The 25070-nt window shown below is 45.2% G+C and overlaps 5 protein-coding genes across 6 annotated transcripts; 3 read left to right on the forward strand and 2 right to left on the reverse strand.

Moving 5' to 3' along the window:
* The first annotated feature begins 2089 nt into the window (after positions 1-2089).
* On the forward strand, positions 2090-3470 carry LOC109431675 (glutathione S-transferase 1-1). Its single transcript, XM_029862052.2, has 3 exons — positions 2090-2246; positions 2546-2687; positions 2754-3470. Exons 2-3 carry the CDS (start codon positions 2553-2555, stop codon positions 3312-3314), a joined length of 696 nt encoding a protein of 231 aa, XP_029717912.2. The 5' UTR covers positions 2090-2246; positions 2546-2552; the 3' UTR covers positions 3315-3470.
* A 3232-nt stretch (positions 3471-6702) lies between these two features.
* Positions 6703-7980, reverse strand: LOC109412185 (uncharacterized). The gene is made up of 3 exons (XM_019685839.4): positions 7828-7980; positions 7165-7767; positions 6703-7100 (listed from the first exon to the last, which is right to left on the reverse strand). Exons 2-3 carry the CDS (start codon positions 7763-7765, stop codon positions 6775-6777), a joined length of 927 nt encoding a protein of 308 aa, XP_019541384.3. The 5' UTR covers positions 7766-7767; positions 7828-7980; the 3' UTR covers positions 6703-6774.
* Positions 7981-10160: 2180 nt separating this feature from the next.
* LOC109431765 (SOSS complex subunit C homolog) lies at positions 10161-11138 on the forward strand. Of its 2 annotated transcripts, XM_062845749.1 has the most exons (4): positions 10161-10298; positions 10369-10484; positions 10555-10673; positions 10911-11138. In XM_062845749.1, exons 2-4 carry the CDS (start codon positions 10457-10459, stop codon positions 11136-11138), a joined length of 375 nt encoding a protein of 124 aa, XP_062701733.1. In that variant the 5' UTR covers positions 10161-10298; positions 10369-10456. The 2 variants fall into 2 exon arrangements, with proteins under 2 accessions (XP_062701733.1, XP_019563584.3); XM_019708039.3 differs by lacking the exon at positions 10161-10298 and having other exon boundaries at positions 10305-10484.
* Positions 11138-17288, forward strand: LOC109431661 (rRNA N6-adenosine-methyltransferase Mettl5). The gene is made up of 3 exons (XM_029862053.2): positions 11138-11401; positions 16770-16993; positions 17064-17288. Exons 1-3 carry the CDS (start codon positions 11138-11140, stop codon positions 17209-17211), a joined length of 636 nt encoding a protein of 211 aa, XP_029717913.1. The 3' UTR covers positions 17212-17288.
* Positions 17289-17324: 36 nt separating this feature from the next.
* Positions 17325-21733, reverse strand: LOC109412183 (putative aldehyde dehydrogenase family 7 member A1 homolog). Its single transcript, XM_062845747.1, has 2 exons — positions 20224-21733; positions 17325-17561 (listed from the first exon to the last, which is right to left on the reverse strand). The coding sequence occupies exons 1-2, from the start codon at positions 21628-21630 to the stop codon at positions 17349-17351; spliced, it is 1620 nt and encodes a 539-aa protein (XP_062701731.1). The 5' UTR covers positions 21631-21733; the 3' UTR covers positions 17325-17348.
* Between the last annotated feature and the right edge of the window lie 3337 nt (positions 21734-25070).

The raw sequence follows: 25070 nt of genomic DNA on the forward strand, positions 1-25070 counted from the left end.
GTTCATACACAATTTAGGACATGTATATGCATAATGTGTTTTTCATAAGTCAAAATAAGCGCTTTAGTTTCATCATACTTCGACGCAGAGTACATGATGAGAAACACGTGTTTTCACTGAACAACAGCTGAATTAATTTGTTGTTCAGTCGTTAATCATAATGTTTCATAATGTTGTGCTAATTCACCACTGCTGAATAGGAGTCAAAGTCTGATCAATTGATACAATAGCGTATTACAAACAAAAAAATAATTCGCCGAATAGCATTGGGGTCGCAAACGCATACCAAATTCGTGAACGAGCTGTGAAGGCAACTCCTCCACGTGGTGAATGTAAATTATATTCACGCCGTGGAGAGTTGCGTTTGCTGTAAATGGACCAGACCAGGACCAGACGTCACGCGTTTCGCGGGACAGTCCCGCATTTTTACCAAATGTCCCGCGAAATGTCCCGCGTTCGTCTCAAATCGTAAAAATGCCCCGCGTTTGAAAAAAATTCAACAAGCATTCAAAATCAGAGAGTAAAAAATTGGAAGATTAAAATTGAAGATTGACATTCTCATTTTTTCATTCGTGTTTGGCCACATTAATTGTCAGCTGAATGCCTCTCTTTTTTCATTCAATTCTCTGTCACGAATATTTTTTCGCACGTCGTAAAATGTCCAATTTCAGTAAACAGACGCATAATCCGACTTAATGTACAAATAGATAAAATAATTAACATTCTAATTAACACAAGTATTGAGGTGATTGGAAGTATAATCGGGAGTAACGGTCTAGTTATATTTATTTCTCAGTGAAAATTGTCAGTGACAGAAAAATGAATGAATAGGTGAAAAAATTAATTCACCAAAATGAATTTTATTTTTATCCCGCAAAATTCACGTTGAAATTCACTCATTGAAAATGAAAATTTTAAACTCTGTTCAAAATACTGTAGTAACTTGTACAACGCACAAATCACATCAAACGAAACTTTCAACATCAGAGTTCAAAAACTAAAAGATTTTTGCGAGAAAGTTCATGAAGATTCTGTGTTACAGTAAAGTTTGAACTGTTGAAAGCTTTTTTATCGAGCGTATATTTTCGGAGGAATCCCTGATGGAATTCCTGGAGGAATTTCTAGTGGAATTTATAGAGGAACTCTTCAGGGAATTTCTGGACAGATTCCTGGAGGAATTTCTGGAGGAATTTCTGGAAGAATTTCTGAATAAACCCCTGGAGGAATTTTCGAAGGAGTCTGTGTAAGAACTATTGGAAAAATTTAGGAAGAAATTGCTTGAGCAATTTTTGAATGAACTACTGGAAAACTTTTTTTTAGAAATTCATGGAGAATTTCTGAAGGAACTTTTGGAGGAATTTCTTGAGTAGGTTCTGGAGTAACTTCTGCAGGAATCTCAGGGAGAATTTCTGGAGGAATTCCGGGAGGAATATCTGTGGGAATTCCTAGAGAAATTCATAGGCGAAACCTCGAAATAACCTCTGGAGGAAATCCTGGGGAAATCGTTCCTGGAATTTCTGTAGAAATTCATTGAGATATTTCTGGAATAATTTCTGGAGGGATTTCTGAAGGAATTTCTGGAAGAACTTCTGGAGAAATCTCTTAAGGAATTCCTGGAGTCATTTCTGTAAGAATTTCTGATGGAATTTCTGGAGGAACTCCTGCAAGAATTTCTGTGGGAATTCCTGGAGAAATCCATGAGTGAATTTCCGGATTGAACTCTGGAGAAACTCATGGAGAAGTTTCTCGAAAAATTTTTGGAAGCATTTCTGGAGGATTTTATGGAGGAATTCCTGGAACAATTTCTTGGAGAATTACTGGAAGAATTTCAGAAAGAACTCCTGTAAGAATTTTTAAAGGGTTTTTGAGGGGACTCCTGGTGGATTTCCTGGAGAATAATGGGGGATAATGTCTTACCCTCACCTCTGGCCGTAGCGCACACTTTAAAATGTAGTTGGCCCGTAGCTTAAAAACGTTGGGCGTGCCTGGTAAAGAGAGTTGCATGTATGACTTAAATAAGACAAAAACAAATCTAACCATCATCACACAAACACTTGTATAGTTGAACTCACGAAGCCTGCTAATATAAGCGGACCCGGCTTAACTTAAATGTGTACGCGGAATGCATAAGCTTGAGCAGCGTGTATAGGTTGATGCTGGATGGAATGGGAGCAAGTAGAGCTGATCACTTGAAATAATTTTCAACCGGCAGTCAGTACTCTTTGGAAGCTCGAGCAATATTCACGGTAAGTGACGGGCTTACAATTTTCCAAGTTATCTATATACACAAACCGGTTTCGAAAGTATTCAGACTTCAGATATAGGATTGGATAGTTTGGCTTCCTGTCTGCTACTTCGTGGGTAGATGCATTTTTGCATTAATTTTAATCGGTATTCACCTAATCTGCTGATATCGAGACGATCTTATAGAATGAATTAATCAGTGCACGACTTTAATGTGCACATTTTTAGCTGACCTTGGATTAGATAACGATTAATATATTAAACCATAAATAACACAAATTGTGTGTTCATGTCGTTCCAGGACAACCATGAAAATCTATGCAGTATCAGATGGGCCACCGTCATTGGCGGTCCGAATGGCCCTCAAAGCCTTGGACATCGCCCACGAGCATATTCCCGTTGACTACGGCAAAGGGGAACATATGACCGAGGATTATGCCAAGGTAAGCCGGAACTCCAGAAAATCGAGTATCGAATCATTATAAAAACATCGCTGATCATATTTGTAGATGAACCCCCAAAAGGAGATTCCAGTCTTGGAGGACGATGGGTTCTACTTGAGCGAAAGCAATGCCATCCTCCAGTATTTGTGCGAGAAGTATGCCCCGGATAGCCCACTGTATCCAAAGGACCCCAAGGAGCGTGCCCTCGTCAATCATCGCCTGTGTTTCAATCTGTCGTTTTTGTACCCGCAGATCTCGGCCTACGTAATGGCCCCGATCTTTTTCGACTATGAACGGACTCCGATGGGGCTCAAGAAGCTGCACATTGCTTTGGCCGCCTTCGAAACCTACATGAGCCGTTTGGGTGGTAAGTTCGCCGCTGGAGACCATCTTACGATTGCGGATTTTCCGTTGGTCACATCCGTGATGTGCCTGGAGGGAATCAACTTCAACATTGATCAGTATCCACTGGTGAAGGCCTGGTATGCCAACTTTAAGCAACAGTATCCCGAGCTGTGGGCCATTTCCGCTGAAGGAATGGCAGAAATTGCCGAGTTCGAGAAGAATCCACCAGATCTAACTGGAATGGATCATCCAATCCACCCCATTAAGAAGGTTAAAAAATGATTTAGTCGTTGGTGGATTCCAAGCAATATATGAAAAGTGCCTTTGTGAACACCGTACTTAAATGCATTTACTTGAATAATGATTTGACACAAAGATGTTGAATGTACGGATTTCGATGAATACATTTTATGAAATAAACCATTAATGCCTAACACATTCTTATCATACTTATTTGTTACTTGTTGGGCTACAATTCGCTATTTCGCTGAATCTTTTTTTTTATATATAGAAAGAGAAATACGCCCGTTAAGAATGACTTCGAGAGACAGTATACTGCCTTGAATCGCATATCCGTCCCATCTTTTTTGGATTTCCTATGCAAATGGGACAGATCTGGAGCAACATTTGAAAAGGGCATACAAGCATTGGTAAACAATGACTTCACACGTCGCTCCTGAGCCCCCCTCAGCTTATTCACAAAAACTAAGACCGTTATCAGATAGAGCAAACATCGATCTTTCGGATAACGGTGTTCATTTACGTGGGCAGCTATTATGCCCTACGAAGCGTTTTAGAAAAAGACACAAGACCTCTTGAGCCCTTTTCAAATGTTGCTCCAGAGATATGCGATTCACGGCAGTATATGAGTACACTCAAATGGTAAGTGTTCCACCGGCTACCGCCTTAAATTGTTCACTCTTAGTACTTAGACTACCCGTTGGACTCAACCTCGTTGTAGGGAAAGAGGGAGGGGGGGGTAGCAACTCAACTCGATGATTGTCGATTACCTTCGACTGTGTCTTCCTTCCTCCATGTTTCACCTTATATCGTACCGCCCTGCGTGTACCCATCGTCGACCCTTCAGTCTGGTTCAGTTCCTGCTGTAGGTCATTTTTCCCACGTTCGCGACATCCACGTTCATTCTAGTCATGGCTGCGAGTAGTGCCCAGCCTCTCGCGTTAGTCAATCGACTACCCCATTCGATCGCCCAGGCGTTGAAGGTTCCGCCGATGACCACAGAGCTTAACCCTACTAGCGCGATTGTTAGCGCATCCAGTATTGCTGAGAACTGGTCTATCGGTCACCTGGCGCGGGCATAACAACTCACACTCCATTAACCTTCGCTATTGCGAAGCCCTCGTGCGACCTGGAAGTCATTTTTTGGATCGGGAAACGACACGTTGTACAGATCGCCGCTAGCTTGGCCTTATCCCCTTCCCAGTTCCCGTTTTGGGAGGGGGGGGGGTGTATGTAGTAGGGATCCGCTAGTAAGGCAAGGTCTGTACTTGACTCCGATACTAACTGCCACAGCAACTGTAGTTTGAACTTCGTCCTCCGCACGTGCCTGGATATTTAGGCCCGTCGGTTATGTGGGCCTTATTCGCCGTGCAAATCAGGCATTTTGGTGCCGAGTTGCACTCCCTGGCGATATGGCCTTCTGCTCCACACTTGCTCAAAGCTTGCGCCCTTGCTCAAAGCACTTGAAGCACGCCACTGGCGGCTCGTATATGCTGAGCGACCAAGCTACCTTGATCTTGCCGACTGCAGTCGCCATGTTCGCCTCCCCTACGGGGAGCTTGAACGTGGCAATCTGTGTGCCTGCCGGACCCTTTCGCAGGCGGATCGATGCACTTGGGCTTGGCACATCTATCTCGCACTGCTGTTTGAGTGCAGCTGCAAGCTCTTCTGCGTTGGCAATTTCGTCCAGGTTTTTGCACTGGAGATTTGCTTCCTCCGTTAGGGCTCTTACCTGGACTTTTTCGCCAAGTATCTCTTGGGCTAGTGCTTCGTAGGAAGTGCCTTTTTTGGCCGCTTCCTTCTTCAGCACTAACATCGTCTCTCCCTTTCCTGGTGCGCCAGATGCTTTTTACATCCGCGCCCAGCGGCGAGAGACGATATTCGCCTCGCATGGCCTTCGGCACCTCGGCGTACGTGTCTGCCTCGGTTTTGAAGACCAGCGCGACGCTCCGTTCGCTTTTGTGGGCTGATTTCATTTTTCTCAACTTCTTCTTCGTTCTAACCGTAATCCAAGGGTTCTTCATTCCTTGGTCCGGTTGGCCACCGTTCTTCCTAGGGTTGGCCTGCTGGGGCTTGGTTTCCCTGCCCCTTGCGCGGTTCGCAACCGGCTTGGCAGCATGGTTACTCGCGCTGGCCGCTCCCTTATTCCTCTTCGGCTTTACGCCCGTTTCTGCCAGACGCTTCTTGGGCCGCGATTCTTCAGCAGGCCTCGACCATGCAGCTCGAGCCGTAGGGCGGTTTGACCTCTCCGCTACGGCACCGGCAAGCTGCATTGTGCTGCATTGTGGCATTGCCCGCAAAGAGGAAGCTGTTTGTTTGGATGGACCGTTCCTCCTTGCTCGCGTCTTTTGCACTTCGTTCCTTAACCAGGAGATCATACTTCTTTTTGGCCAACGATGCGCTTCAGCAGGCCCTGTTTCAGGTCCTTACTGATGTTGTTCCGCACGCTCGTGTAGCCGACCAGCTCGTCCAACTGTCCGGCAACTACCAACATCTTTGGTAGTCCGCTCCTATTACGATTCAGCGCTCGCGTGAGGTCCGCAATGATCATCTGTGCTTTCTCGGCTGGCGCTGCGCCGCTTGTTGAATTACCTGCCGTTTGCTCGCTGGTGGGTGCACCAGTGTCTCGTAGTGGCGATCTAATCAAACCTCCACGCGCGAACGGGTTCAATGCCGCTCCTTCCGCTACTCCATTCTCGACCACGTTGTTGTTATTGATGGATTTCGAAGTCATCTATGTTGGGTCCCCTTTCGAGGCGCCATCCCTCACTGCAAATGAAGTATTCGTCAAGGATGCTGGTGGTTATCTATGCAAGAAGGGGGGCCACTCGAAGGTTATACCAGGCCCTTATGGGGATGCTATGCCAGGGAAGTGTTATGGGAGATATTTCCCAAAGAAATGGATAATAATCACATGAAAGTGAGGAAATGAAAAGAACGAACAAAGGTTCGTCGAGTTCATCTTTGAATTCTTTCAGAAGCTTCGCTGGTAACTTATCCACCAGACCTGCTGATTTCCCATGATCTAATGTATCCAAACATTAGCGTTAGTACCGATTGGATAGTTGATGTTGTTTGCGTAGTCATTACGGTAAATACTCTTGAAGTATTCGGCGAAAGTTGAGCGATGTCATGGCCATTCGTAGAAGATCTGTTGCTATTAATGAATTTCCAGAAAGATTTCGGATCTTTCCTAACATCTGCAAGACCCAATTTCATTGCCTAACTCGGGCCACACCGGAAGAATGCTAAACCTAAAGGTATATTTTTCCGAATACAGTTAATTTTAATCACGGAAACAATGTACGAACAATGCTATGAGGGGAGGGTATCAACTCTACTCAAACTACTTGCTTGGTACCCGAACAGCTTTGAAATTGTATAAGGATATATCGGATACGTTTTAAGCAATAGAGAAGCAATGCCTCGATACTTCTTAAAGGTTTTTAAAACGAAAAAAGAACTAAGTAACAAAATAAGGAACGAAACGCTATAACCTACCTTAATCTTGATGGAGTTTTCCTTTCGCCGCCTTCTCTGCAGTCTTGGGAGTTATCCGGATGGATTCAACCACCTTCCGTTTGCCCGGTTCCGTCGGTTCCTGCGGGGCGGCCGGTGGCTGATCGTATTCCTCATTCAGCTTCTTCGCCAGGAAGTAAATCTCCGCCAGAGCGATGATTAACGAAATCATAATACCGAGCAGCAACCTGAACCCAAAGTCCAGCTGGCCCACGATCAGCTCGATGCCAATGAATCCGAAGGCAAATCCGGCCGCTACCGAGAAGATGAATTGTGCAACGGCAATCAGCTGCCGATTTATCTGTTTCACTGAAATGAACAATCGAACATGAGCGTCTTTAGGATTACAAAAGAGGCGACGAGGTCTACTTACTCTGATAGGAAATAGTGTCCTGCGGCATCAGCGTCCGGACGTTGTCCACGTTCCTGGTCATCGCTTCGTACTCTTTGGCTTCCTGTTGCTTGCGAAGCCGCTGGCATCGGGCCTCCAGTTCGGGATTCCGTTCCTGGATCTCATTCTCCGGCAGCACCATTTCGCAATCTTGCATCAGCTCGTGCAGATATGGCACATCCGGATCGTCCTTCCGCAACCGGTTCAGCGCTTGATGCAGCCATTTGAGGTCATTCAACGAAAGCGACAACGTGTTGGTTTTCCGTGCCGCCGAAGCTGGCTTGAGGATTTCCTCCGGATCTTCCGCCGACTCGGAGTCTTCTGTAACATCTTCGAGGTCGCTTTTCCTTTGCAGGTTCTTTTCATTCTGCTCCTTCAAAAACTTTTGCTCTTCTTCCGTGAATTCCACGGTTTTCCCTGGTTCCTCATCGGTTCCGCTGCATTTCGAAAGATTATTTTTGCAAATGTTCTGAATCGCCAGCGGTAGAAGTGAGTCACGGGAGAAGTGACTTGTGATGAACTTGCGGAACGCGGCTGAGGGGATGATTTTCACCGACGGATCTTTGATGGGTAGTTTTGACATGTCTGGAGAGAATTAATGTTTTGGTTGCACAAGTAGTAACTAGTAAAACCATTTTTACATACCTTTATTGTACAATTTTAGTGGATTTGTTACAAAATTTGCAAAAAATCTGGAAAAATTACTAATTTTACACTTTTTAGGAGTTTTGTTTTGTGTATCATGTGATTGTCAAATATTTTATAGCAAGTGCAGTGTTGCGGAATTAGTTTATGTTTCGACCATTGTTGATGGGGGTGAAATCGCTAAGCTGAAAGTTGAACGTCAGAAATCTTAAATATCACACGACGAACAGTTTGTTTTGTCCTCGAGTTATTTATGACTATTAAACACGGGGGTGCTATGGTGATCTGATTTTGTTGCGGCTTATCATGCGCAACCTGAGCTCACTAATACAAACATTCACTCAATACAGCAGCGGGAGAAAATAAGGAAAAACGCACTATGGCGAACAATGTTTGCAAAAAGAGGTGTTGTGTCTTTTCACAAAAAAAATCCCACCCACCGCTGGCGGAGATAGGAAGGGATATAAGTGTCAAAGCGAAAAAGTATGCAGTTTGACAGATAGATACCCGGCATGTTTGCGAACGAAAACAAAGGGAACAGCAGCGACATTCGTCCTCTATAGTTTATTAACTCTATTTATTCGCCTTGACGGAGGCTCTCTGAGAGAATTGGCTTCTTTAGCGGTGTTGAGATAATTCCATATCCAGAATCTGCATGAAAAACTGAGCCGAAATCCAAATTTTCATGAATTTTGGTGCCCGGGAACCTATTTAAAAATCAGTTTGAAGTTTGTATGGGAGCGATTTGTCGAATCACCCCTCGTCGCATTTTGTACTGGACGGAGCTGTCAAGCAGTTGGCCAGCTGTCAAAAGGTGATTTCGAAAAATCTCTTCGAAATCGATTTTAGGTACCAAAATGAAATTCTAAAAATCTGAAAAAAATCATAGTGGCTCAGAAAAAGATGCTCTTTCGTATAAAATCAAAAAATCAATACATTTTTCTTAATTTAAAAACCCAATTGCGCTGTGCGTGAAAACAAATGTTTTTAACATGCCCATGGGAAAGGATAGGAGCTGCATTTTCAAATCTAGATTGAGTTTAAATAAGGGCGAAAGTAACATGAGCGAGTTCTCTTCATCGACTCTCTCTTCTACAAATTAAAGTGACAAAATGCAAGTATGGTTGAACTTTTTGGTCATAAATCGCTAGGTTGCAATGCAATCTAGCTTTTAAGTGTAAAAAAGTTTGATAGAATTTGCATCTTGTCACTTTAATTTGCAGAAGAGAGAGTCGATGAAGAGAAATCGATCATGTTACTTTCGCCCTTGTTTAAACTCAATCTAGAAATGCTTCTAAAATATTTTAGGGACCTCAGATTGAAAAAAGTGTTAATGTTTTGCAATATACTTTCAATTGGGTTGTTTAGCGAATAAAATATTGCTATTTTCTATAGCCTAATTGAAAGAGCTCATTTTTCTGAGTACAGTCCGGATTCGCTGGTTGGGTCACGACTGCGCCCCGATTAGCGAATCGTGTTCGTTCGTTGGGGCAACTGACAACTGATCAAAATGCTCTAGACACACGCAAGTGACGAGAAATACGTCACGGAACACTCACATACTTGCGAAAACGTTCTGTATACAGGAGCTGTGATGCGACGGCGGTTAGACGTCAAACTCGTTTTGACATCTATTTTGACATTGACAGTGCTTTTTAGTTGGGTTTTGCCCCAACCAGTGAACATTCAACCATCGAGACAGCCCATCTAACGAGTTCTCAACGAACGAATCGTCACTGTATAACGTGATTTTATTGGATTTCAATACCTTTGTTTTGATGGTTAAATCAATAAAACAGTTTTAATTTTCGTGGATAGAATGACAGTTCAATCGATAAAATGACAGTTCGACCCGAACAAAAAAATTTCTCCATACAAACTTTAAATGCATTTTAAAAATAGTTCCCGGACTCAAAAAATAATGAAAATTTGGATTTAGACTAATTTTTGGGCGGAGAATCTGATTAGGAAATAATCCGGATACCCCTAAAGAACCCAATTAGCTACACTATAACTGGTTCTAGACAAAAAGTTTTTAAATCACAATGTTATGTCTATAATATAGCGCATCAAAATCTCATTCGATAACATCAAGAACGTCTTGCTTAAAAAAATAAATAGAAAAAAAAAAATAGAAGCATTTGAAAATGCAGCTCCTATCCTTTCCCATGTTAAAAAATTGTTTTCACGCACAGCGCAATTCTCTCAGAGAGCCTCCGTCAAGGCGAAGGTACGTCCGTCGAACGGTTTAGGAGAAACTCGATTTTCGCGTGCCAAAAATTCCGAAAAAAAAAATTTCTACATCGGAGGTCCCTCAAGGCAACCCTGGTAAATGAAGCTATAAAAATTAAAAAAAAAGGCAAATTAGCGCTTGTTTGTTTTGAGTACCGTTCGGTATTTTAATATTTTTGTTTCGTCTCTGTTCGTCACAGAAGTTCCGCCTGCGCTTCGTTGATTTGCACGTTCTCCCGGTAATTTCGCATAATATTATTGCTAGCTATTTATTAAAATATAATAAATATTATACTCCTCCGCAAGTAGCAAACATCACTCAGCTGTAAGTGCTAATTGATTTGATACAGACAACCTGTGATTAACACCGATTTGTCGGTAAATAAGCTGAACCTTAATGGCTTTCCCGTCGTCAAATGCTCAAGGTAAGTCACAAAGCGGCCGAAATGCATTTTTCATATGAAATTCTTAACAAAATATTTTAACTTTCGCCAGCTGACGTGACCAAAAAGATTTTGGAAGATATTCAGATCAAAAAACAACTACTTCAGAAGGGTGTAAGTCCAGTTACGCCAAACATCAGTGCAACTCCGGCTGGATTGACGATTCCGCAGGTGTGTAGCAACAGTGACTCCCAACGCTCTGGTTTGCGGCCCACAATAATGAAATATTTGGCATTCAATTCAGTTTTACATAGGTTTTCTACGGTTTTTAATAGATATATCAAGAATTACACTAATGGCGGTATCATTGAGCCCCGCAGTCCAAGCATTGGGAACCTCTTAACAAAATATACGCATCCGACCATTTGCTAACGATGATCTCATTGATGATCTTTCGTCGCGTTTCAGTACGTTCAAGCTACTAGCCAAGCCCAATCGAACCAACCGGTGGAGAGCACCATCAACGCTACGACTAAGGCAGTCTACAATCAAGCCCTTAGCCAATCCTACGGGTTCTTCATACCGCAGGACTCGCTTTTCGGCAACAACATCATTCCGGTTCTGCCGCGGTTTGATAACACACCGACGGCTGGAGCAAGTTCGGGAGCAGCAGCGACATCATCTGGAGCTAAATAATGGCCTGTCTGAAGTTGAAGAAGTTTGAGGAGTTCCTGCAAACGGTCGATGGCTTCGAGAATCCCAAGGTGACGCTGGAGCAGTACGTGACCCCGTCGCACATTGCCAGCCATATGCTGTACACGATTCAGAGCAACTACGATGATCTGGAGAACAAGTTGGTGCTGGACCTGGGATGTGGAGCAGGAATGCTGAGCGTCGGCGCGGCGTTGCTGGGTGCGGCTCACGTGGTGGGAGTCGAAATCGACCCGGATGCAATAGAGGTGAGTTCTGTATTTATTTGAATTTATATATTTGCGTTTGTCATCGAGGTACACCTGGTGGTTCGAATTCATGGGCTTAAAAGCTTTGAAATGTTGCACTTAGACCGATTTTTTTACAAATCTTTCGATGAGTTAACACTATCACCATCTGATGATTATTTAGTTTAAAATACACTTAAAAAGTTGATTGTAAGGTGGGGCCAAATGAGCAACTGGTGAAAAAATAATGATAATAGTAAACATCTTAAACAAGTGAATTTTAATTTTGGCTTTCTCTGTTTTGATGCATATTTATTTATCTATTTATTTATTTATTTATTTGTATTCATGTAACGTAAGGATATCCCCTTGGGGTGGAAGCTCAGGTAAAATATTATCTCCTGGGTGCCCATTAAAAACACCACCCCGGCGAACACTAGCGCCTCAGCTTAGCTATTTAGCACTAGTTGGAGGAAATGCCAATGCAGAACCCGTAGCTTCTGGGAAGGTAAGCCGAGCTCCCTGGGTTAGTGGGTTGGTGTCAGGCCCTGCGAGCCAGCCGTAAAAAAGACTAGCACCGGAAAATCAACAAGAGAAGAATGCGAACCGATACCAATGGCGACGACCACAGCGACGAAAAGGGACTTGCGATTGAGAGCTCGGTACGTGGAACTGCAGAACTCTCAACTTCATCGGAAGCACCCGTTAGACTGGGTCAACAAAGTCGATTTTTTGGAACAAAGCTTTTTCGATTCCTTTTGGCGTCCAAAACACCTGTGCAAAATTTAGGAGCAATTGGTTGCGTCCCCGTATTCCGCATCGCGATTAAAATTTGTATGGAAAAACGTGCTTTTTTGCTTTTTTCTTTTAAATTGATTTTTCTTGTCTAAAACGTTCTAACTAATGACGTTGAAGTATAGCCTAGGATATGCCGAAAAACTTTGCCGAAGACCGCAAAGTGATTCGACACTTGTGAAAAAAGTTATAACGTACAGATTGCCCGGTGGTGCGTAACATTTAACATGTAAAGGAACAATAATAAAATCTCAATTTTTGGCCTAAGTTATCAAGCGAATAACTTTTTTCGCAAGCGTCGGATCACTTTGCGGTCTTCGGCAAAGTTTTTCGGCATATCCTAGGCTATACTTTAATGTTATTAGTTACATGATATTAGGCAAAAGAATTCAACCTATGAATAAAATGCAGAAAAGTACGTTTTTCCATACTAACTTCCATACAAATTTCAATCGCAATGCGGAATACGGGGACGCAACCAATGGCTTCCAAATTTTGCACAGTTGTTTTGGCCGCCAATACAGATTGAAAAAGCTTTGTTCCGGGTTGATGCGATCAAATTTAAAGTTTCTCCATACAACGTTGACCCACTCTAACCCGCATACTCGCCGATATACTGCGGGTTCGGAATCGTGGCGCTGCAGGAGGTGTGTTGGACAGGAAGAATATGGTGCGAACGTTTAGAGGTAATCATACCATCTACCAGAGTTGCGGCAACACACGTGAGCTGGGAACAGCTTTTTTAGTGATGGGCGACATGCAGAGGCGCGTGATCGGTTGGTAGCCGATCGACGAAAGAATGTGCAGGCTGAGGGTCAAGGGCCGATTCTTCAACATTAGCATAATAAACGTGCACAGCCCTCACTCCGGAAGCACTGATGATGACAAGGGCGCATTTTACGCGCAGCTCCAACCAGTCCTGCAAAATATCAGTGTCAGTGCCTGTTTTTCAGCCGAAAATGAATGACTTCGGCAGTCGTTTTCAGTCCCTCGATGTGAGAACTGACAGAGTCCGAGAGCTCCTTTCGTGATCAACCCAACAAGGTCAATTCCCAATCATCCACACACTACTCATGCTGACAGGCCATTCGTCTCAAGCGGTAGCTTGTGAGAGTGAGTGCCCTATACGCTACCACGGGTGAAAACACTCAAATACAGAAAATTGAATGGAAATTTAGCCCTGTCAGCTCTCGCTTTCAGCACGCTGCGTACGAGTGTGAGTACCTATTTCATTTCGCTCCCGTGTTGCTGATCAGAAAGCAACATTGACAGGAAAAACAAAACGGAGAAAATGAAAAAAAAAAACAAAATATCGTTATCATAAAGGCCTGTCGAAAAATTGCACCGCGAGTACGACCGCTGCCCAAACGACGACGTCAAGATCACCATAGGGGATCTAAACGCTCAGGTAGGCCAGGAGGAGGAATTCAGACCGACGATTGGAATAGTTCGGCGCCCACCAGCTGACGAACGAAAATGGCCTACGCCTCATCGATTTCGCCGCCTCCAAGAACATGGCCATTCGTAGCACCTTCTTCCAGCACAGCCTCCCGTATCGTTACACCTGGAGATCACCACAACAAACGGAATTGCAAATCGACCACGTTCTGATTGATGGACGGTACTTCTCCGACATTATCGACGTCAGGACCTATCGTGGCGCTAATATCGACTCTGATCACTACCTGGTGATGGTTAAACTGCGCCCAAAACTTTCCGTTATTAACAATGTACAGTACCGGCGGCCGCCCCGGTACGATCTAGAGCGACTGAAGCAACCGGATGTCGACACCGCATACGGGCAGAATCTCGAGGCAGCGTTGCCAGACGAGAGTGTGCTCGATGTGTCCCCTCTAGAGGACTGCTGGAGTAAAGTCAAAGCAGCCATCAACAACACATCCGAGAGCACTATCGGGTACTTAGAACGGAGTCGACGAAACGATTGGTTCGACGAGGAGTGCAGAGCGGTTCTGGATGAGGAGGATGCAGCGCGGGCGGCAATGCTGCAGCATGGAACCCTACAGAATTTGGAGCGATACAGACAGAAGCGGAAGCAGCAGACTCGTCTCTTCCGGGAGAAAAAGCGCCGCCTGGAAGAAGCGGAGTGTGAGGAAATGGAACTGCTGTGCCGTTCACAAGAAACACGTAAGTTCTACCAGAAGCTCAACGCATCCCGCAAAGGCTACGTGCCGCAAGCCGAAATCTGCAAGGATAAGGACGGGAGCCTCCTGACGGACAAACGTGAGGTGATCGAAAGGTGGAAGCAGCACTTCGACGAGCACCTGAATGGCGAAGAGAATGTAGGCACGGAGGACCAAGGCAGCGGAGGAAATGTTGGTGCAGTAGACGACGGGAACGAACCAACTCCCACGCTGAGGGAAGTTCAGGATGCCATCCACCAGCTCAAAAACAACAAAGCGGCTGATAAGGACGGTATCGCAGCAGAACTCATCAAGATGGGCCCGGAAAAGTTGGCCACCTGTCTGCACCAGTTAGTAGTCAAGATCTGGGAAACCGAACAGCTACCGGAGGAGTGAAAGGAAGGGATAATCTGTCCCATCCACAAGAAAGGCGACAAGTTAATGTGTGAAAAGTTTCGAGCGATCACCATTTTGAATGTCGCCTACAAAGTGCTATCCCAGATCATCTTCCGTCGTCTTTCACCTAAAGTAAATGAGTTCGTGGGAAGTTACCAAGCCGGTTTCATCGACGGCCGGTCGACAACGGACCAGATCTCCACCGTACGGCAAATCCTCCAGAAATGCCGTGAATACCAGGTCCCAACGCACCACCTGTTCATCGACTTCAAAGCGGCATACGATAGTATCGACCGCGCAGAGCTATGGAGAATCATGGACGAAAACGGCTTTCCTGGGAAGCTGACTAGACTGATTAAAGCAACGATGGACGGTGTGCAAAACTTCGTAAGGGTTTCGGGTAAACTATCCAGTTCATTCGAATCTCCCCGGGGACTGCGGCAAGGTGACGGGCTCTCATGCCTACTCTTCAACATCGCTCTGGAAGGTGTGATGCGACGAGCCGGGCTCAACAGCCGGGGAACGATTTTTACAAAATCCGGTCAATTTGTGTGCTTTGCGGACGACATGAACATTATCGCTAGAACATTTGGAACGGTGGCAGAACTGTACACCCGCCTGAAACGCGAAGCAGCAAAAGTCGGATTGGTGATGAATGCCTCAAAAACAAAGTACATGCTGGTAGGCAGAACCGAACACGACCGGATCCGTCTGGGTAGTAATGTTACGATAGACGGGGATACTTTCGAGGTGGTGGAGGAATTCGTCTACCTCGGATCCTTACTGACGGCTGACAACAACGTGAGCCGTGAAATTCGGAGGCGCATCATCAGCGGAAGTCGGACCTACTACGGGCTCCAGAAGAAACTGCGGTCGAAAAAGATTCACCCACGCACCAAATGCACCATGTACAAAACGCTAATAAGACCGGTAATCCTCTACGGGCATGAGACATGGACCATGCTCGAGGAGGACCTGCAAGCACTCGGAGTTTTCGAGCGACACGTGCTAAGGACGATCTTCGGCGGTGTGCAGGAGAATGGTGTGTGGCGGAGAAGAATGAATCACGAGCTCGCTGTACTTTACGGCGAACCCAGCATCTAGAAGGTGGCCAAAGCCGGAAGGATACGGTGGGCAGGGCATGTTGCAAGAATGCCGGACAACAACCCTGCAAAGCTGGTGTTTGCAACTGATCCGGTTGGCACAAGAAGGCGTGGAGCGCAGAGAGCACGATGGGCGGACCAGGTGGAGCGTGATCTGGCGAGTGTTGGGCGTGACCGACGTTGGAGAGCTGCAGCTGCAAATATCGAGTATTATGGCGGCAAACTGTTGATTCAGTATTATCATGAATTTGATGTTTATTTAGTTAACAGTTTAGTTAATGAATGTGTGATCTTAGATATCAAACTTAATTTTGTCGATCATTACAATACAATAATTCATAAAGCCACCAACATGTTGGGGTTCATAAAGCGATTGTGTACCAATTTTCACGATCCATACACTATTAAAACATTTTACATTTCTTATGTGAGATCGATTCTTGAATATTGTAGTATTGTTTGGCCCCCATTTATGAAAACTCATGAAGCACTCATAGAATCTGTGCAGAAGAAATTCTTGCTATTTGCGCTACGTAAACTGAGATAGAGAACTTTTCCACTTCCATCTTATGAATCACGTTGTATGCTAATAAACATACAAACATTGAAGGAACCACGTGAATATGCTATGATAACATTTGTAAATGACATTGTTTCGCATCGTGTAGATTGCAGTTATTTGCTATTCTGTTATTCTCAAGGAAGTGAAGTTGAATTTTCGATAAAATCCTAAGAAACTTTGGTGGCTCTACTATAGTTTTCCTTCGCGTTTTTAAACTTAGGGCATGAAACTACATTAAAAATGACCATCATCTGCTAGCTCACCGAGTTTAATAATGCTGAAAACTAGTGTAATTAGTTTTTCTCGGGTGACCCCGTGTACCCCCTAGTCCTTTTTCCTAATCAACTTACCTACTTAAATAACCTACAACAAAAAAATACTTTTTTTTTAAGATCTTCAAAAGCAATGTCGAAGGTTTCGAGCTGGACAATGTTGATTGCGTACAGTGGGATGTGCTGGCCTTGGAAGACATTGATTTTGACCTCAAGTTTGATACGGTGCTTATGAACCCGCCCTTTGGCACGAAGCAGAACAGTGGCATCGATATGCGATTCCTACGCATCGGACTAGCCCTTACGGACCGTACTGTCTATTCCCTGCACAAAACATCTACCAGGTAAGTTGGATGGGGATGGAAAAGAATGATTTCCATGGAATAGTTTCTAAATTCTGCATTCTGGTTTCAGGGAGCATATAAAGAAAAAAGCTATTGAGTGGAAAGTCAAAGGTACCGTTGTTGCCGAACTTAAGTATAATCTTCCTCAAACTTATAAATTTCACAAGAGATCCACTGTCGATATCGCCGTAGATTTATGGCGTTTTGAAAAACGATAGCAATTTATGGCATTTCTAACACAGTTGCTTAAAAGATCTAATTATGTACCTACTAATAAAACTAGTGGACATACTAATCATGAAATCTTTCAAATAAAATCCGAACTCCTTGACAATGTTTCAAAGCGCAATCTTATTTATTCAAATACGAGCCCCTGAGCCAGTGGAAGATCGGGCGAGTGGTTGACGGTGATAGTTGATCGCCGCACGTACTGCTTCCAGGCATCGGATCCCGATTCGCGACCTCCGCCGGTATGCTTTTCGCCTCCGAATGCGCCTCCAATTTCCGCACCCGATGGCGAGGTGTTGATGTTGACAATACCGCAGTCCGAACCGCCTTCGCCGATCCACTGTAGAATTGAAGGAAAGATTTTGATTAGGCTATAGCATTTTATAAATCTATGAACTGTAAGTATTGTATAATTCGTGTCGACTGTGGTAGGCTTGGTTAATGATTATAATCAACCCTCCATAGTTCAAAAACCCACCCCTTGATGGGTGATTACCGTTTTTGGGCGGCCACGAGGAATGGCGGGAGTGTAGAATTAGCTAATTGTTAAAATACACATAAATAAAAACAAAAAAAAGGAATGGCGAAATTTGTAAATGCCATAAGAGGGGGGGCAATGACTGCGGAACGAGGTCTAAAGTTCGTCAGCGAAGACAGCTAAAAAAGCAACGACATGAGAAAGGATAGTGAAAACAAAAAGGATAAGCGAACGAGTAGTGAGCAGAAGTGGATTAATATAAGACGAAGTCTTATCACAACCCCGTCGGCGGGCGCTGGGACATTGACGAAGGATGCAGTGCAACACCGAAACCCCTCAACCATACCCGGTTGACGAAAGCCACCATTGAACCGCTGCCAATCATCTCCGCTCAGGGAAGCCACCATTGAACCCAACAATTACAGTAATCTACCCGAAATCACCACTAAGGCAATACCCTAGAAATCCGGCATGGAGGTTTACAGTAGACAAGACACCAACGTTACCTCAGGAGAATTCCTAGGTGTGGCCGCTAAAGTGCCCTAGTATCAATAGGTCGCCTCCAGAGGCACGTTCTCCTCCATTTGGGAAATTTGCGCCATTAAGGTTGTACCATTAAGGAAAGGTAGGCCCTAGTAGGTCCACGTGGCAAGTAACCCTCCATTATCTCTCTATCTCTTAATTCTGTATCTGCACTCACCCCCTTATACAATCACACAATGTTCAATATGTTTAAGTCTTTTGTATTGTTTTGTACTGTTTTATCTATGCCTGGCCGCCATGGTTTCCCTTCTATTTTTTTGTATGGTCTATCGCAGTTCCGTTGAGCAAGTAGTGTGTTGTCCCGAAGCAAGCAGGTCGACCCAGCATATCCGCAGTACGATTATCTAGTTCCACAACAAGGATTCTTCTCACCGCGATGTCTTCCATACGGCGTGTGTTGAACCGATGTCCGTCCGATTGCAATCGAATCTCGTCGATTAAGAATTAATGAAAACCAAGGCAGCAATAATCAGCATCTGCTAGGCAGTAGAATATAAGGCGTGCATTGTGTCGGCAACAGAAGAACACGTAGTATGTGCTCCCACTTGGTTGTCGGTCGTTGTGGTATACATTATATCTTCAATCGGAATCATTGGAATTTAGGCATTTAACCGGCTAGTTAGATAACAAAAGTAAACGTTCAGGATACCGGTTCTAAGAACATCAAATAGAACCGCCCAAAACCTGGTGTTACCGAACGGTAACAAATTGTTTAGTACGTTACGGTGTGTGAAATCAGGAAAACTTTTTGTACAAGTTAGGTTTTAAACGGTGGATTCAAAACGAACATGCTTTCTTGTGAACTGGACGAAAACGCATATCTGCTGTGCAAATACTGCGACGCGATAGTGGATCTGAGGAACGCAAGAAGAGGAACCGAGAACGGAGGAGAGAGCGAGGAGAACGATGAAACGATGAATCGAAAAACAATCGCCGAAGAGTGAAGAGGCAACCTCGTGAAAGTGCTAGTGTCGGATAGTTCGGTCGCAGGGCGAATACGTCAATAATATCCTCATAGCACCCCACCTCCTCCCTCCAAATGCATTAAATCAGCTACGCAACATCAGCGGTAGCGAACCGCTACGCCATTCGAATACTTCAAATACCGGTCCGCTTACCCCTCCATCATCAGCGCAGCTTGTCGGTCGTATCCCTGACGCTCTGCAGAAATAGCCGCTCACCTGCGGCGCAATATGCTACTACGACCGCACCTCTGTGACTTCTCTGGTGTGTTTCAGCCGATCCCAGGTTCCGACGACAATCTACACCTGTATTTCGACCTGGATCCGCTGAATACAAAATTAAGGTACATTGTCCCTGTAGTTGTGCGTAGCTTCACCGTCCGAAACTCCCCCTTTACTAAACGCCATGGGGCCCGGGAGACCAAAAAATGGCCTTGAGTGCCCAACCCGGAAGCGCCGTGGCTGTGGTCAGCCGCTTGGGCTTAGGTTAGTTCCCGTCTGGGATGACGAGTATTCCCGGGGTCATAAGACGTTTCACTGGAGATAGAGCACGAAGAAATGCCCTGCAATATTCAGTGGTTACTTCCAACCCGAACTGATGGTAAAGAAAGTTAATTTATGTAACCAGCTGTTTTTCAGCTGTAAAAGAAGACAAAATTCTCATTGTACAAGAGAAAAAAATGTTTGAATTTCCCTATATACGGCGTCAATGGGGCATTTGTAAATCACTCAGACCATATTTAAACCATTTCAGGAACCCTCCTTATTTCTAGCACTGTACATGCATGCATACTCCGACACAAGCTCAGACATCTAATGCTACATACACAGTACTGAAACGGTTGTTCAAGTCTAGCCATACGACCGACCAACACACTCAGATTTGTGCTGTGTTCGATCGTTTGCGACATACGTAACGTCAATTTGAGTGACCACGTTTGTCCAACAGTTTGAGTACCTAGTGTGTAAGTAATCTAATACCGTAGCCTATTAACTTGATCAATTGGAACATCACTTACCTGGAATGCAGATCCAATATTCGACGTGAAAAGCGACGACGAGAGTCCATGATCGACCTCGTTGTTCCACTCGATAGCCTCGTTCAAATTTTTCGCCTTCAGAATGTACACAATCGGGGCGAATGTTTCTTTATGCACCACCGGAGAATCATGTGGCAGGTTGGTAACGATAGTCGGCTCAACGAAGAATCCTGGACGATCGATGACTTTTCCACCGCATTCCACCTTGCCGCCCAGTTTAACGGCTTCTGCTAGGGTGTTTTTGTAGTTATCCACGGCTTGTTGGTTGTGCAGTGGACCATACAGGGTCGATTCCTCCAAAGGATGTCCAACTCGTTTGAGCAGGTTGTTGTAGCGTTTGACTAGTTTGGTTACAAATTCATCGTACAACTTCTCATGAATGATGAGACGTCGTGTGCTGGTGCATCGTTGACCTGCAGTCCCGATACAGCCAAAGAACGCAGCATCTAGCGCCATATCGGTAGGAGCATCGTCGTTGATGATAAGAGCGTTATTGCCGCCAAGCTCAAGCAAGAATTTCCCGAACCTGCGCTGAACTTCAACGCCTACCTCTCGGCCGACTGCAGTGCTGCCAGTGAATGAAAGAAGTTTCACTCGCTCATCCGCTACCATCTTTTTGCCAACATCAGTGCCTCCTTGGCAGAGTGTAACCACCGGTGGCAAATTGTTTCGTTTCAGCACATCAGTAACAATTTTGGTAGTGGCGATAGACACCAGCGGAGTGCTGGGTGCTCCCTTCCACAGCACAGAGTTGCCAACTGCCAATGCAATGGCCGCATTCCATCCAAACACGGCACATGGGAAGTTGAATGCAGAAATCACTCCAATCAATCCCAAGGGATTCCACTTTTCAATAATGGTATGCTTGGCTCTTTCCGATGGCAAGATCTGCCCGGCGAACATCCTGGACAGTCCTACTGCGTAGTCACAGATGTCTACGAACTCCTGCACCTCGCCCACGCCTTCAGCCATAATTTTGCCCATCTCCAGCGAAACGAGCTTTCCGAGCGGTTCCCGATACTTCCGCAGTTCATCGCCAATCTGCCGCACGATTTCTCCTCGGTACGGTGCCGGTAGATTTTTCCACTGATGGTACGCAGTGGTACCAACCTCCAAGCATTTCTCCAGTTCGGCAACGGTGCCAGTCTTTACCTCTGCGATTACATCACCGCTGGCGGGATCAATAGATTTTATCACCTCACCCGTACCGGTCCATTCGCCGTTGAAAACTCCGCTGTTAACCTTGCCCAGGCCGAGGTCCTTCAAGAAGGAATATTTGCTGTTCTCAACCAGATAAGTTGACGCCATTCTCAACGTGTTCAAGCGAAGGCCTCTCGCGATCTGGTCTCCGCGGATTGCACCGGTACGCAGCACTGTGGATATCATACTGCAACGAAATAAATCAAAAGAAGCGCGATTGGTACAAGCCCAGATTCCGTTCGGTACTGGTGAAGGAGGATTTTTTTCTTCTAAAGTGACGTGCTCCAAAGGCCGTACATTTGAAAAGTAAAAGGCAAAAGCTGCTTATCTGCGTTATCGCTGTGCAGCTCATTGAAGTGCTCATGTGCCCTGCCTACCTACAGCGATTGTGTCTTATCAGAGCAAGTTGTTATTATTGGTCGATGGTGCTATTTGTTGCCAGCTTCGCAAAATAGTCAGATAAGATGGATCCCCCGGCTTGAATGGCCGTTTTGAAGATTACCTACCTACCTTTGGTGTTTCTATGCATCACTTGAAGCAAGAACTCGAGTGTAGGTAAATATGGTATATTGCTAGGCGATAAACGAGATGAAATGGTTTTCAGGCAGTATTTATGTAACAGATTACCAAAAATGTCATGATAGCAGATTTTGCGATATGCAACAGTAGATACCAGATGACTTTAGCAGTCACATGAACAAAGCCATGCTGACAAGATGCTTAATTTAGGGCAAGAGATATGTACAATGCACATGTGCCTAAATAAAAAAATAGTCTGACAAAAATTGTTCAGATCAATAACATTTGAATTGATTGAATTATGTTGCACCGAACATGAAGCAGAAAAATTTGATAAAAAATGCCTAGCACATTTAAAACCTTTAAAAACTTTTAAAACCCGTATAAGAATGATCCTCTTTAGATTTTGACGGGTTTATGGTTGGGCTAACGTGCTTATACTCCACTGAGAGAAATCATTCCAGGTCCGAAACATCCTTTACCTTACTTACCTTACTTACCGATCAGGCTAAGGCCGGGGGGGCCTCTGTTGTACATAGTAGCCGTCTCCATTCCACTCGGCCCATGGCTGTTTGTCTCCAGTTCCGCACTCTGCGTAAGGTCCGCAGACCGTCCTCCACTTGGTCGACCCACCTAGCTCGCTGCGCACCACGTCTTCTTGTACCGGTCGGATGACTCTCGGGTTGCTATCCGACATCCTGATGACGTGACCCGCCCACCGTAGCCTCCCGATTTTCGCGGTGTGGACGATGGTTGGTTCTCTCAGCAGCTGATGCAGCGCGTGGTTCATTCGCCTTCTCCAAGTCCCGTCTTCCATCTGCACTCCACCGTATATGGTACGCAACAGCTTCCGTTCGAAAACTTGATTCTCTGCACGTAGGGTCCATGTTTCGTGCCCATAGAGGACGACTGGTCTAATCAGCGTTTCGTAGATAGTTAACTTCGTGTTACGGCGAACTTTATTCGATCGTAGAGTTCTGCGGAGTCCAAAGTAAGCACGATTTCCTTCCACAATGCGCCTCTGAATTTCTCTGCTGGTGTCGTTGTCGGCGGTCACCAGTGAGCCCAAGTACACGAATTCTTCAACCGCCTCGATTTCATCATATAAATTCGGGGTGGCGGGCGCGGTGATACCTCCCAGGAGCCCTTTGCCATCATGTACTTTGTCTTTGACACATTAATGACTAATCCGATTCGCCTGGCTTCACTCTTTAGTCGGATGTACGTTTCCGCCATCGTCTCAAATTTACGAGCAATAATATCAATATCATCAGTGAAACCAAGCAGCTGAACGGACTTCGTGAAAATCGTTCCACTCGTGTTTATCCCCACTCCCCTAATTACTATAGACACTATCATAGGCGCCAACTTGTGACGTAGTTGGGGGGGCGAAGCTCTCAAAAATTGGACATCATTCAAGTTTTTTCAGCTTAATGCACTAGTTTTCACGTGAATATGCCTAAATAAGCTGAACTGCGTTGGTATTTTCCGTATTTGATTGGTTTTGGGAGGCCTCGCCCCCTCTTCCCCCCCCAACTACGTCACAAGTTGGCGCGTATGGACACTATAGATTCCATAGACTCGCGGAGACATGGTTGAGCAATACGATTTTAGTGTGTTTTTCCGCGAATTTAGAGTGTACCGAGCGAATATGACGTCACGCAATCCATTGTCGCTATTGAAATCATGACTTCATGCTCGTTTGGCTACACGAACTGACAGTTCGTTTGGCTATAGTTGTCTTCGCCTTCGCCAGCCTTTGGAATCTTTAGTGTCTATACTAATTACACCCTCTAAAGCAATGTTGAACAGCGAACACAAAAGACCATCAACTTGCCGTAACGCTCTGCGAGATTCGAAGGGACTCGAGAGTGTCCCTGATACTCGAACTACGCACATCACTCGATCCATCGTCACCTTGATCAATAGTATTAGTTTATCCGGGAATCCGTATTCGTGCATTATCTGCCATAGCTGCTCACGATCGATTGTATCATGCTCCGATTTGAAATCGAAGTGATGTATAGGCACGTTGTATTCGCGGCATTTCTGCAACACCTGGCGGATGGCGAACATCTGGTCCGTTGTAGCGCGTTCACCCATAAATCCAGCCTGATATTGCCCCACGAACTCTCTTGCAATCGGTGATAGACGGCGGCATAAAATTTGAGAGAGTATCTTGTAGGCAGCGCTCAGTAGTGTGATCGCGCGGTAGTTCCCGCAATCCAACTTGTCGCCCTTTTTGTAGATGGGACACACGATACCTTCCATCCATTCCTCCGGTAATACTTCCTCCTCCCAAATCTTGGTAATGACCCAGTGTAGTACTCTCACCAGTGCTTCTCCATCGTATTTTAGAAGCTCGCTTGGTAGTTGATCTTCTCCAGCGGCTTTGTTGTTTTTCAACCAGCCAACCTCCTCCTCAATCTCTTGAAGGTCAGGTGCCGGAAGTGTTTCATCCTGTGCACATACTCCTAGATCTGTTACCACGTCACCTTCGGTACTTGTAACGTCGCCATTGAGGTGCTCATCGTAGTGCTGCCGCCACCTCTCGACCACCTCACGCTTGCTCGTGAGAATATTCCCGTGATTATCTCGGCACATGTCGGTTTGTGGCACAAAGCTTCTGCGCGAGCGGTTCAGCTTCTCGTAGAACTTCTGTGTGTCCTTTGCGCGTTACAGCTCTTCCATCGCTTCGCGATCTCGTTCTTCTTGCTGACGCTTCTTCATCTGGAAGACTGAGTTCTGCCTGTTCCGCGCCTGTCTGTAACGTGCCTTATTCACTCTCATACGGTGTTGCAGCTTTTTCACCCATGCTGCATTCTTCTCGTTTTTCAACTGTTCACATTCGCCGTAGTACCAGTCGTTGATGTGATTCGGAGTCGCGAAGCCTAGTGCTGTAGCCGAGGTACTACCTATGGCGGATCGGATATCCCTCCAGCCATCTTCAAGTGTAGCTGAGCCACTTCTACGTTACGCAGCTGCTCGATGTTGAGCCGCGGTGTATGACTTCGACGCGTGGTGATAACTGTCGAAAGTTTTGAGCGCATGCATACAGCGACTTCGCACAGCGGTATGTGCGGACATTGGTTATATCTGAGAAGAAT

This window comes from Aedes albopictus, chromosome 1 (assembly GCF_035046485.1).
Source record: "Aedes albopictus strain Foshan chromosome 1, AalbF5, whole genome shotgun sequence".
Classification (NCBI taxonomy): Eukaryota; Metazoa; Arthropoda; class Insecta; order Diptera; family Culicidae; genus Aedes; species Aedes albopictus.

What these genes read in the sequence shown, in the direction of transcription:
- LOC109431675 (XM_029862052.2), top strand. Translation starts at nt 2,553, where the DNA reads ATGAAAATCTATGCAGTATCAGATGGGCCACCGTCATTGGCGGTCCGA. An exon ending in TGACCGAGGATTATGCCAAG is followed by an intron (nt 2,688 to 2,753) that starts GTAAGCCGGAAC and finishes TCATATTTGTAG; the next exon opens with ATGAACCCCCAAAAGGAGAT.
- LOC109412185 (XM_019685839.4), bottom strand. Translation starts at nt 7,765, where the DNA reads ATGTCAAAACTACCCATCAAAGATCCGTCGGTGAAAATCATCCCCTCA. An exon ending in GGACACTATTTCCTATCAGA is followed by an intron (nt 7,101 to 7,164) that starts GTAAGTAGACCT and finishes TGTTCATTTCAG; the next exon opens with TGAAACAGATAAATCGGCAG.
- LOC109431765 (XM_062845749.1), top strand. Translation starts at nt 10,457, where the DNA reads ATGGCTTTCCCGTCGTCAAATGCTCAAG. An exon ending in CCCGTCGTCAAATGCTCAAG is followed by an intron (nt 10,485 to 10,554) that starts GTAAGTCACAAA and finishes AACTTTCGCCAG; the next exon opens with CTGACGTGACCAAAAAGATT. An exon ending in CTGGATTGACGATTCCGCAG is followed by an intron (nt 10,674 to 10,910) that starts GTGTGTAGCAAC and finishes GTCGCGTTTCAG; the next exon opens with TACGTTCAAGCTACTAGCCA.
- LOC109431661 (XM_029862053.2), top strand. Translation starts at nt 11,138, where the DNA reads ATGGCCTGTCTGAAGTTGAAGAAGTTTGAGGAGTTCCTGCAAACGGTC. An exon ending in TCGACCCGGATGCAATAGAG is followed by an intron (nt 11,402 to 16,769) that starts GTGAGTTCTGTA and finishes TTTTTTTTTAAG; the next exon opens with ATCTTCAAAAGCAATGTCGA. An exon ending in CTGCACAAAACATCTACCAG is followed by an intron (nt 16,994 to 17,063) that starts GTAAGTTGGATG and finishes TTCTGGTTTCAG; the next exon opens with GGAGCATATAAAGAAAAAAG.
- LOC109412183 (XM_062845747.1), bottom strand. Translation starts at nt 21,630, where the DNA reads ATGATATCCACAGTGCTGCGTACCGGTGCAATCCGCGGAGACCAGATC. An exon ending in ATATTGGATCTGCATTCCAG is followed by an intron (nt 17,562 to 20,223) that starts GTAAGTGATGTT and finishes TCAATTCTACAG; the next exon opens with TGGATCGGCGAAGGCGGTTC.